This window comes from Jaculus jaculus, chromosome 2 (assembly GCF_020740685.1).
Source record: "Jaculus jaculus isolate mJacJac1 chromosome 2, mJacJac1.mat.Y.cur, whole genome shotgun sequence".
NCBI lineage: Eukaryota > Metazoa > Chordata > Mammalia > Rodentia > Dipodidae > Jaculus > Jaculus jaculus.
The window spans coordinates 122,266,539-122,278,792 of record NC_059103.1 but is presented as its reverse complement, the minus strand read 5'-3'; the positions used below and the strand labels follow the sequence as shown (position 1 = coordinate 122,278,792).

Below are 12,254 nucleotides of genomic sequence, written 5' to 3'. Positions count from 1 at the left end.
TTCGCATGTTACAGCAGCTAAGCTTATTGTCTGGTTGTAGGAAAAGGTCAGGTTAGAGAGGTCTTCCTTGATCACTCTGTAGGTCAGGAAAAAAAATAGAGACTTGCAGCATGCACACAATGCAACAGGTGGTTTTATTTAGTGTTCATGAAAATACTAGACTTTCCATTAAATTATGTCTAAAACAAATGGGAAAGCAAGCTGTAGCTTGTGACACAATCATATTAGAAGTTCCTCCCCCCCACCAAAAAAAAAAAAAAAATGCCATGCCTTTTTTGAATGGCCTTTTGTTTTAGTATTGTTTATTCTTTCCCTTATGTTCAGATGATTTATACATACAGTTTTACCAGTGTCTTATTATTTAATTTTGTTATTGCAAGAAAATTTATGTAAATTTATCTTTCATGTTTTTATTAATTCTTTTTCTTGTAGACCCAGAAGCCTCGAAAGTTTGACTGTGAACTTCCAGATATTTCATTAAAAGATTTACAGTTTCTCCAATCATATTGTCCTACAGAAGTTCAGCCATTCCTCAGGTAAATGTAACCAGTATTTTAACTTCAGTTATAATCTTGAAATGTTTTCATTGTATTTGGGGTGCCAAAACTAGCACCCAGTATTCAGATGACAGGACCAAGATGCTTTATGACAGACTAGCCCTCTTGTGACTCTTAAAGGAATTATCTAGGGAAGATAAATATTCAGAAAGCAAAAGTATAGGAAACGAAAGTTATACTTTATATGAATTTGTTTTATTTCTGTTAGCTACTCTGACTTGGCATTCTGTGGGGGAACTTTATATCTTATCCCTTTACTAATTACATAGGCTTTTTTCCAATGTTCCTGACATTGTTTGAGTAAGAATGATTATTCTTCAGTTTTTGGCATAGTGAAATAATTCATTCACAGTTACCTATCTTTTGCTGAAGAAACCAGAAATCTCATTTTCTGCTTCATTCTTTTACAGGATTCCCTTGCTTTGTGACTTTGAACCTCTGCACCAACATGTACTTGCCCTACATAATTTGGTAAAAGCAGCACAAAGTTTGGATGAAATGTCACAGACCATTACAGATCTGCTAAATGAACAAAAGGCAAATTAAGTTTTTTTTTTCCCCCCAATAAATTTTAAGTAGTAAAAAGTGTTTGTCTTGTTATAGCTCTTTAAAATTCTTTCTGTCTTCTAGGTTTCCACGAGTCAGGCATCCCCACAGTCTGCTTCGTCTCCAAGGATAGAAAGTACAATAGGAATAACAACTACTACCTCACCAAGAACTCCTCCTCCACTCACTGTTCAAGATCCTTTATGTCCTGCAGTATGTCCCTTAGAAGAATTGTCTCCCGATAGCATTGATGCACATACATTTGATTTTGAAACTATACCCCACCCAAACCAAACTATTCATCAAGCTTCATTAGACTTGGATTCATTAGCAGAAAGTCCTGAATCAGATTTCATGTCTGCTGTGAATGAATTTGTGATAGAAGAAAATTTATCATCTCCTAATCCAATAAGTGATCCACAAAGTCCAGAAATGATGGTTGAATCACTTTATTCATCAGTCATAAATGCAATAGATAGTAGACGTATGCAAGATACAAATGTATGTGGTAAAGAGGGCTTTGGAGATCATGTTTCTTTGAATGCCCAGTTGGAAAAATGTAGAGTTGTTGCACAAGACTCTCATTTAAGTATACAAACCATCAAGGCAGACCTGTGCCACTTTAGAACATTTGTACAAAAAGAACAGTGTGACTTCTCAAATTCTTTAAAATGTATAACAGTAGAAATAAGAAACATTATTGAAAAAGTAAAATATTTTCTAGAAATAACACTAAAGGAAAAACATCAAAAAGAACTACAATCTTTAAAAAGTGAGTATGAGGACAAACTTGATGCAGTAGTAAAGGAATGTCAAGAAAATGAGAAGAAAATTAAAAAATTGAAGGGAGATTTAGTATGCCTTGAGGAGGTTTTACAAAATAAAGATAATGAATTTGCTTTGGTTAAACATGAAAAAGAAACTGTCATCTCCATGCAGAATGAAAAAGATCAGAAGTTGTTAGAGATGGAGAATATAATGCATACTCAAAACTGTGAAATTAAAGAGCTAAAGCAGTCACGGGAGGTAGTGTTAGAAGACTTAAAAAAGCTGCATGTTGAAAGTGATGAGAAGATGGAGTTACTGAGAGCAGAACTTCAGTGCTTAGAGCAGAGTCACCTGAAAGAGTTAGAAGACACACTACACATCAGGCACACACAGGAGTTTGAGAAAGTTATGACAGACCACAAATTTTCCTTGGAGAAGTTAAAAGAGGAAAACCAACAAAGAATTGATCAGATACTAGTGTCTCATGCTACAACTATCCAAGAGAAAGAACAACAGCTTCAGGAATTAACACTCAAGATTTCTGATCTCTCAGATATGAGATGTAAATTAGAAGTCGAACTTGCATTAAAAGAAACAGAAACAGATGAAATAAAAAATTTGTTGGAAGAAAGCAGAGCACAGCAGAAAGAGACTTTGAAATCTCTCCTTGAACAAGAGACTGAACATTTAAGAACAGAAATATGTAAACTGAACCAAAAGATTCAAGATAATAATGAAAATTATCAGGTGGGTTTATCAGAGCTAAGAACTCTAATGACACTTGAAAAAGATCAGTGCATTTCAGAGTTAATTAGTCGACATGAAGAAGAGTCTACTCTACTTAAAGCTGAATTAGACAATGTAACATCTCTGCATCATCAAGCATTTGAAATAGAAAAAAACCTTAGAGAACAAATAGCTGAGCTGCAGTGTAAATTAGACTCAGAATTGAGTGCTGTGGAGAAACAAAAAGATGAAAAACTAGCGCATCAAAAAGAGAACTACGAAGCTATTATCCAGAACCTTGAGAAGGACAAAGAGGAGTTGGTCATGAGGCACCAACAAGACAAAGAGCAGTTAATTCAGAAGCTTAATTGTGAAAGGGATGAAGCTATTCAGACTGCACTAAAAGAATTTAAGTTGGAGAGAGAACTTATTGAGAAAGAGTTACTAGAAAAAGTTAAACATCTTGAGAATCAAATAGCCAAAAGGTAAGAATTAACGATACTATGGATTTACAAAACCAAAATATTTGTGATTTAAACATGCATGTTAATTGTACTATCTTGATTTATTCATTTCTTGTAGCTAAATATAGGAATTCACATATTTTTTCAAAGTAAAAAATTTTTAAATTTTATAAATAGTTATTTTAAAGAACAGTCAGAGCTAGGTGTGTAACTCATACCCATTCTAGCATTTGAGAGGTCGAGGCAGAAGGATTACTGCTAGTTCAAGGCCAACCTAGTTACAGAATGAGTTCTAGGCCAGCCCTGAACTACCAAAGTGAACAGAAGTTTTTAAAAAATAACATATTGGAATTTCAGAAAAAATGCTTTTTTTTTGAAAATTTGAAACATAAATTTCTTTTGACTTGTAGTTTTTATGAAATTCTTCAGTTGAAATTACTGTTGTTTTGTAGACCTATAATGTATGCATTAAAGAAAAGTTTTCTTCTGAGTTTTGTTTAGCAATGGCTCTGTCTATGGATTGGAAATATGCCTAGTGGTTATTGTTAGAACTATAGTTTCACTTACTTTCCCTAGTTGTTAAGATAATGTTTTTAAATTCAAGATGATAATGTAGTTATAGTTAGATTTTTTTTTTTGCTCTTAATTTTTGTGTGTTTTGTTTTTGTTTTTCGAGGTAAGGTCTCACTCTAGCTCAGTCTAACCCTGGAATTCACTATGTAGTCTCAGGGTGGCCTCAAATTCATGGCAATGCTCCTACCACAGAGCTAGGATTAAAGGCACCACCACACCCGGCTTTTTAAATGTTCTACAAACAGCCCCCTCCACCCCCACCCCACCCCGCCAGGCAGGGTTTCACTCTAGCCCAGGCTGACCTGGAACTCATGTAGTCTCAGGTATTCTCGAACTCATGGTGATCCTCCCACCTCTGCCTCCCGAGTGCTGGGATTAAAGGCATACACCACCACACCTGGCCAATTTTTTTTTATTTTTTTTTTTGTTCATTCTTATTTATTTATTTGAAAGTGACAGAGCAAGAGAGAAAGAGGCAGAGAGAGAGAGAGAGAATGGGTGCACCAGGGCTTCCAGCCACTGCAAACAAACTCCAGATGCCTGCACCCCCTTGTGCATCTGGCTAACGTGGGTCCTGGGGAACCGAGCCTCGAACCGGGGTCCTTAGGCTTCACAGGCAAGCGCTTAACCACTAAGCCATCTCTCCAGCCCCTGGCTAAATTTTTTATGTGAAAGAGAGAGAATTGTCATGCCAGAGCCCCCAGCCACTGCAATTGAAATCTAAACATGTGCACCATATTGTAAGCATGTGCAACCTTGTGTGCTTGTGTCGTTTTGTGCATCTGGCTTACATGGGATCTGGAGAGTCCAGCATAGATCCTTAGGCTTTGCAGGCAAACACCTTGACTGCTAAGCCATCTCTCCAGCCCTGCTCTTAAATTTTTGTTATTGTTGTTTGCTGTTACTACCACAAAAGATAGATTTAGTATCCAGCTTTTAAAATTTTGTGATGGGATCTTGTGGTCCAATAAACAGTTTCTAGAATGCAATCATTATGTTAATTAGTGCTATCATTAATTCGCGAAGTGAATATATTTTTTGGTGTGTGTGTATATGTATGTGTATTGTGATTTCAATCCTTACTTCTAGCTTTAGCACTTTTAAATACTCTTTATTGTCTGCTGTGTAATACTTTTAAACTCTTTTGCAGTTAAACTTTCTTTTCTGGTTTAAAAATGGTTCTTTCTGTGTTCCTGGGGAATTGGAGGGCATTCTAGAGGACTAACACTCGTGTGAATGCATACAAACTTGGAAGGTCAGCAGAGTCATTGCTATGCGAAGCATGTTAAAGATTGGATGTCAAAGTGGGAAGAACAGATTATATTCTGGACTTTCACAGGAGGAGAAATAAAACATCTGTATTGAACTTTGTGTATAGTATGGACTAGGTGAATTTTATACCAGAGAGAAGGGTGCGGGTCTGAACTTAATGGGAAAAAAAACAATAGGAGAAATGAAATTGTGGCCAAACTGACCAAACAAGAGTCTTTCTGAAGGCAGATGAAAGTGATAATGTAAGGGATGACGAATTCGATCAGATGTTGAGAGCAGTCCAGTGATAACCTGATAGCTGTGTGGTTTATCCATCTTACTACCGCTGAACAGTACAAGCCAGGGAAGAATAAATGTCATGGTTGGAGCCTCTTCTAGACAGCATAGAAGAAACTGACTAACATTTAGTCAGAGAGGATCTTGGTCACATCTTTGTCAAACTCTTAAGTGATGTATCAGGAAGACCAGACATGGAAGCACTACCCAAGCTGATGGTTCTCTATGCCTCACTGGAAAGATGCGACATCATTCAGGAATGTTTGCCGGCACTAGTGTTTTGGTTTAATGTGTAGTAAGTCCCTTCTCAGTTGTTGGCTAGGAAGCCACTGAGACTATAAACTGGCTGCAACCACTTGTAGAACACCTGAGCCTCTCTTCTACCTTTCACACTTGGCAGGTATTCATTTCATTGAATACTTAATGCATCCACAAAGGATTCCAGGAAATGTAGAATCTGTACGTTAAAGTATGTATAAGTTCCTAAAAGGAGTTTCCTAAAAGGAAAGAATGTATAGCACTTGAACACTGTACCCTGCTTTAAATTTAGTAGTATATATGTCTTTTTCCTGTAGTGGACAAAATAAAAACACTTCAGTATCATATTTGCTTGACTACATGTAACTTCTGTCCCTTACATTGTATAAGATACACTTACCCTCTCCTCAAAGGTATAGCTCAAAATAATGTGTCACTCCAGCCTTCCTAGTGTAAACACGTGGTATTGATTCTCACTTTTTGTTCTCTTACAACCTGAAATTCTCAACATTAAAAACTAAAATATGAAGTTAATTACCATTTGCTGTTTTATTCTATTACTCTCCCCCTTTATTTCCTCAGCCAGTGCCTTATCTGGTGTTAGTTCATTACCTGATAAGGATGATTTAAATTTTTCTTTCTGAAGAGATAGCTATAAATGATATGATGTGTAATACAGATTCTGTATGGTGGGTTGTTTTATTGATGAATGAATTGATTGTGGTACTGGGAACCAAAACCAAGGTTTGTACATGGTAGGTAAGCATCACACCATTGAGCTACACCTTCAGACCTGGATGCTATAGTTTTTCTTTTTCTTTTATCATTTATATGATCTTTTTATTTATTAAGAGTGTACTTTGTATGGACACAAAATGTGTTGGCACCATCTTTTCTGTCCTCCCTGCCCCTGTTCTGCAGGGGGTCCTCATCAATGGGGTTGCAGATATTCCCCAAGGGGTTGTGGGTTATATGTTGAAGGAGCAGCAGTCTGTTATTTTGGTGGTGAGGGAATGCCTCTGGGCATGATGTCTCACTCAGTCTGTGGCTCTTAACAATTTTTCTGCCTCTTCCACAAAATTCCCTGAGCCTTGATTGGTGTGTTTTAAGTCTACTTCAGTGATGAGCTCTTAGGAGCCTCTGGATTTCTGTTTTGTTATGTGTTGAGTTTCCTCAGTATCTGTCACCTTTACCCTGGCATTGATTGGCAGGGTCACCATGGAAGCAGCACGATTGTTCATCTCCCCAGTTCCTCTGTGGTTTCACCTGGGCTTTAACAGAGATGTGAGGGGTGGTTTATTTCCTCAGGTCTTCTACGTGCTTGAAAAGAAAAATAGCTTCTTCAATGGAGAGTAAAGTCAGCATAGTTTAAATGGAATAAGCTTTATTTATTTAGGGAGAGTTTGCTGGATATAACTCTTCTTTTAGCCAACTATACTAATGGCAGTTTGACGCTGGAGAGCATAAACTTATCTCCATAGCATTCTCACCTAGTTCTATCCCAGTTCCAGGTATGGCTTCCTTTATGCTGAGCAGACCTCTTAGCCAATCAGAAAGCCATTGGATACCCATTAAGGCTGTGTGCCACCATTGCACTGGTGTGAGCTTCTTGTCATGTTGGTTGCTTCTAAGTAGCTTAGACCACTGCTTGCTCATACCATTTTTAGCCACTTTCTCTCTGTAGCTCATGTAGAACTTTCCAGCACTAGACAGGCTAACTCCCCCAAATTCTAGCCAGGTCTCCATATAGTCTGTGTCAGCAGCATGTGGTTTCTTGCCAATGGCCTCAGGCAGGTAATCAAGTGCTTTTTATAGAAGCCTTTTTTGTTTTGGGGACCTTGTAGGTCTCCCTGAGTAACTGCTCAATGTGGGCAGCACATGTTTTGAATACTGTGAGTTATAGGTCAGAGCTAAAAAAAAAAAAAGGTTAATCTTCAGTCCACCCTCTCCAGGGCCCTTCTTTTCAGACATTCTCTCATATTGTTGAAGATTATACATATACATATACATATACATATACATATACATATACATATACATATACATATGTATATGTATATATATATCATCACTAGGTACAGCAATGCCATGAAACACCCTAGAAAGCTCACTTCCATTAATAGTCCTCTTTTTCTTCCCTATAGGAATAGCATGTTTCTCAAAGACAGTGATGTTAAGTCTTTTCTACAGCAGCTTACATTTTTACGTTTGTATAACAGTGCCACGAGTGGTCTTCAGTGACCAAGTGGTAGCATAACCTGCTTCTCCCTGGGATCCTGGTTGTGTTTTCTTATTAAAACTAACGAACAAACAAAAACACAGATTTCTTTGTGAAAGTAAATTGCCTTTCTAAATCAACATTATCCGAAATGATACATTTTTGTCTAGTGTTCACTGGTGTAATACAATATTTTCTATTTCTATTAACCTGCCTGACTGGGAGAATGGTCACATAGTGGTCTCTGGTTTATGTTATGTTCTCCATTGAAATACTATCTTTGCCATGTGTCAGTCACACTGTAAGTCTAGCATCGATTGGTCCACAATTGATATAAGGCCAGCTGTTCTAGGAATTTGCATATGTAGCAAGATCAGTGACTTCAGTAGCATGAGATCATGGCTATATCTTTCACTATCAATTATCTGAAGCAATAACATTTTAAAGTTCAGCAACAGTGGCTTTAACTGAAATAGGAGTTTGGACATGGAAGGTCAGTCTACAATAAGACCTTGTGGAAAAAAGATTGGTGTCCATGTCATGTTGGCTGTGAGCCATTGTTGTCAGCCTGCTAACAGGTGGTCTCCCATGGGACTTCTGTAGTGTGGAGACTCGGTGTTTGTTGCTTGCTGTGTAGAAATCAGTGTTTCTGAGCCCATATAATCTCATGTCTGTCTCCATGCCTGCCTTTTCATGAACCTGTGGAACAAAGATGAATGTGTAGTATCCATTGACACATTCAACGTAACAAGGAAACAGTGCAGTGGAACTTAAGTGGATTTAAAACCTTTGCATTGCATTCCCATTTTCAGAGATGTCTCATAGTCATTTTCCACAAATTTCTTTTTCCCCTCCCTTCCTGTGTTTTCTGAGTAGTATTATTTTTTATTTGCCTAGCACAGCGAGAATAAGAATGGGAAGCTGTGTGCTGGGGCATCTAGTCACTACAAACAGACTTCAGACATGGGCGCCACTTTGTGTGCCTGACTTTATGTAGATACTGGGGAATTGAATGAACCCAGGCCATCAGGCATTGCTAGTAAGCACTTTTAACTGCTGAACCATCTCTCTAGTCCTCCTCCCTGCATTTTTAATAATAGATGGTGGTACTTATTTTTGTCACTTATTGAATGAGATGTTTGTATTTTTTTATTCTTAATGCATATTAAGTGTGATGAGCACTTCCCCTACCCTGTTTTTACTCTGCAACCCTCATTATTCCCTCTTTAACTTTCATTTTACTGAAGATCTGCTACCTTTCTAATCCTTCTCCCTTGAAATATCTTTATTTCCCATATTAGCAACCTCTTTTTAATTTCCTGGTCTCTACACCCTCTTGTTCACATATGTAGTTTCTAAGCTAGGACCTGTGTATGAGAAAAAGAACATGGATTTGTCCTTCTGTACCTAGGTTACCTTTTAGTATAATTTCCAGAAAATTACATACTTTTTTTTCTTTATGCTTCAGTAGAATTCCATTCGTGTGTGTGTGTGTGTGTGTGTGTGTGTGTGTGTGTGTCACATTTTCCTTATCCATTCCCAAGTTGATGGACATGTAGGCTGGTAGCATTTCCTGACTATTGTGAAGATTTTGGCAACAAACATTGATGAACAAGTATCCCTGTTGTAGAATAGAGTCCTTTATCATATGGTAATTTTTATTTTTCAGAAATGTTCACAGTGATTTCCATAGTTCCTGCACCAGTTTACATTTCTACCAAAAATGATTTACCTTGCCTGCATTCATTGTTACTCTTTTCTTTATGAATCCTGTTCTCACAAGTGATGCTAATTTACATTTCCCTGATGGCTAAAGATGTTGAACATTTCTTAAAATAATGATTGGTCACTTGATTTCTTTTGAGAACTCTGTCATTCATGTTTCTTGCCCAGGTAGTTGCTACTCTATTGCTAAGTTTAAGAAGGATGGTGCTATGAAATGTGGTTGGAGTAGAACATTGATGGCCAGCTCCACTGTTCTTCCTCTGGCCTCCCATCCAATTAGATGGTGGTTGGTTTCCCCCCATAACAGACTTGCCACTATTTTGCACCCATTGGCTTATTTGGCCTGGCTGGCCAAACTTAAGGCTTGCTCCAGCAAGATTTCTCAGTGACCTTGCAGCCCAAGCATGTGGAGTCTTCAGCAATAGGGTCTTACCATCTATTCCTTTGGAAACCAAGAGACTTAGCAATGGCGTGTATTGTTTTGGGTACTGCTCCATATTTTGATTGGAGTGTTTGATGTTTTATTGTTTAGGTATTGCTGCAAAGACTTTTTTCTTTTTTTTTTTTTTTTACCATTCAGTAGGTTGTCTATTGACTTTGTTGATGGTTTACTTACCTGTACAATAGTGAAACTTAGGCTTATAGTGTCCTGGTGGGAAACCAAGAACCTTGACAGTGGCATGTAATGTTTGGATGGCTTCAGGGACCTCCCTGGCCAACAACTCATTCGAAGGTATCCCATCCCTGACACTGAAAATTTTCTAGTAACAATCTATGGCTTCTGGGTGTGCCCTTGTCCAAAAAAGTAGATTTCCATATGACTTATTCATTCCCTCTTAGATTTTGATTAACCTTCCCCTCACTCTTTCTTTACCCAATCTCCTTTCTGTGACCTCAGTGAGGCCTTGTCAGCCCTAGTAATCTGTTCCCATACTTATATATGCACAATACCATCCCCTTAAATTCTCCCCCCTCCTCCCTCGTAACCCCTTTCTAGATTACTGTCCTCTTCTACTGAGTTTTACGTATTTATTTATTTTGGTTTTTCAAGGTAGAGTCTCGCTGGCCTAGGCTGACCTGGAATTCACTATATAGTCTCAGGTGGCCTTGAGCTCATGGCAGTCCTCCTACCTCTGCCTCCCCAGTGTTGGGATTAAAGGCGTCCACCACCACACTCAGTTTGCTACTGAGTTTTATTACAACTCACATACCTTTGTAGCTAGGCTCTACATATGAGAGAGAACATGCGGTACTTGGCTTTCTGGTCTTACTATTTGGATCTGGTGGGTAATCAAGTCCTTTGGCAGTGTTTTGGGGGCCCTCATGGGCCTCCCAGTCCAACAGTTCACTATGGGGACTAATCCACTTGTGGCACCGACATGTACTATCAAGAGCCCATGGTTTTAGGATTAGGGTTTCTCCTCCCACTATAGGCTACTTCTGCCCATACTGTTTCTCACATTGGTAAGGATTGTATCTTTTAAATAGGTAATCAATAGGAATATTTTATGGTACCAGTCATGCCATTACTAGTTTTGTGTATTTCTCTGGTCCTAATATCCTTTTACTGTCATAAAAATTGGGCTTGAATGTGATTTGTTTATGTGTATTATATCTGTCAATATTATCTATGCCAAAAATTTCAATTATAAAAAGATATTATTAAAGTTCTATTATATGTTAGCATAAGTAAAAAATATATATTTTCTTTGAGTCTTGGCTGTATAGCCCAGGCTAATCTCAAAATTAAAATCTACCTATGTCAGCCACTATGCCTAACATATTTTTAGAAATCTTTTTTCAAAATGCAAAGAGTTTTCTTCATATATTTGCAAATCTCATTATGAATGGATTGGCCTGTTGGCTACCACATTCACCCTGTAACAGTATGTTGTGGTTTGAATATGTGACCCCATAGACTCAGGCTTTTTTTCTTTTAAGTACTTTTGATTTATTTATTTGAGTGAGTGAAAAAGAGAGAGACAAAAAGACGTGTGTGTGTGTGTGTGTGTGTGTGTGTGTGTATAGAGAGAGACAAAAAGATGTGTGTGTGTATACACACACACACACACATACATACAGATATACATATATATATATATATATATATATATATATATATATATATATAGAGAGAGAGAGAGAGAGAGAGAGAGAGAGAGACCTCTAGCCAATACAGATGAACACCAGAATCCATGTGTCACCACATGGGTATAGGGGAATTGAACCTAGATCCTAGCCTGACTGAGGTATGGTTTTTTTTGTTGTTGTTGTTGTTTTTTAATTAAGATTGAGCTTACAACTTGAGTCTCCAATGATAGGATGGCTGCTGGGAAAGAGGAAGTGTTTACTAGGGTACAGATCTTGAGTCCAATCCTACTAGCTGTGTAGAAAGTGATTGGGGTAATTTTGATGGTATCTCTTGGCTTGGATCTATGAATGTGAGCCTGTTTCTTCTGTCATTGATGGTGTCTCCACTCGATTTTATAAGCCTAAAACAAACTCTTTCCTCTTCCAAGCTGCTCCTGGTTATGTGTTTGTCTAGCAATGAGATGGTACCTGCAACACAATACTTTTTTTAAGTTTATACAAGGTCTCCTTTTGTTTATTTTCATATATTTATTTGAGTGCAACAGACAGAGAAAGAGAGAGAGAGAGAGAGAGAGAGAGAGAGAGAATGGGTGCTCCAGGGCCTCCAGCCACAAACTCCAGATGCATGCACCCCCTTGTGCATCTGGCTAATATGGGTCCTGAGGAATAGAGCCTTGAACAACAGTCCTTAGGCTTCATAGGCAAGCACTTAACCGCTAAGCCAGGGGTCACCTTTTGTAATCCCTGCTGAACTAATGATCCTACTGTCTCAGCCTCCCA

The 12,254-nt window shown here is 38.0% G+C and overlaps 1 protein-coding gene across 2 annotated transcripts in view; it reads left to right on the top strand.

The window, feature by feature from the left end:
- Rb1cc1 (RB1 inducible coiled-coil 1) overlaps window positions 1-12,254 on the top strand; it is a 75,229-nt gene that overhangs the window by 45,260 nt on the left and 17,715 nt on the right. For both annotated transcript variants that reach the window (XM_004653365.2, XM_004653364.2), the window contains exons 13-15: window positions 433-536; window positions 968-1,094; window positions 1,188-3,082. In XM_004653365.2, the coding sequence (XP_004653422.1) occupies window positions 433-536; window positions 968-1,094; window positions 1,188-3,082 (2,126 nt within the window). The remainder of the gene's footprint in view (window positions 1-432; window positions 537-967; window positions 1,095-1,187; window positions 3,083-12,254) is intronic.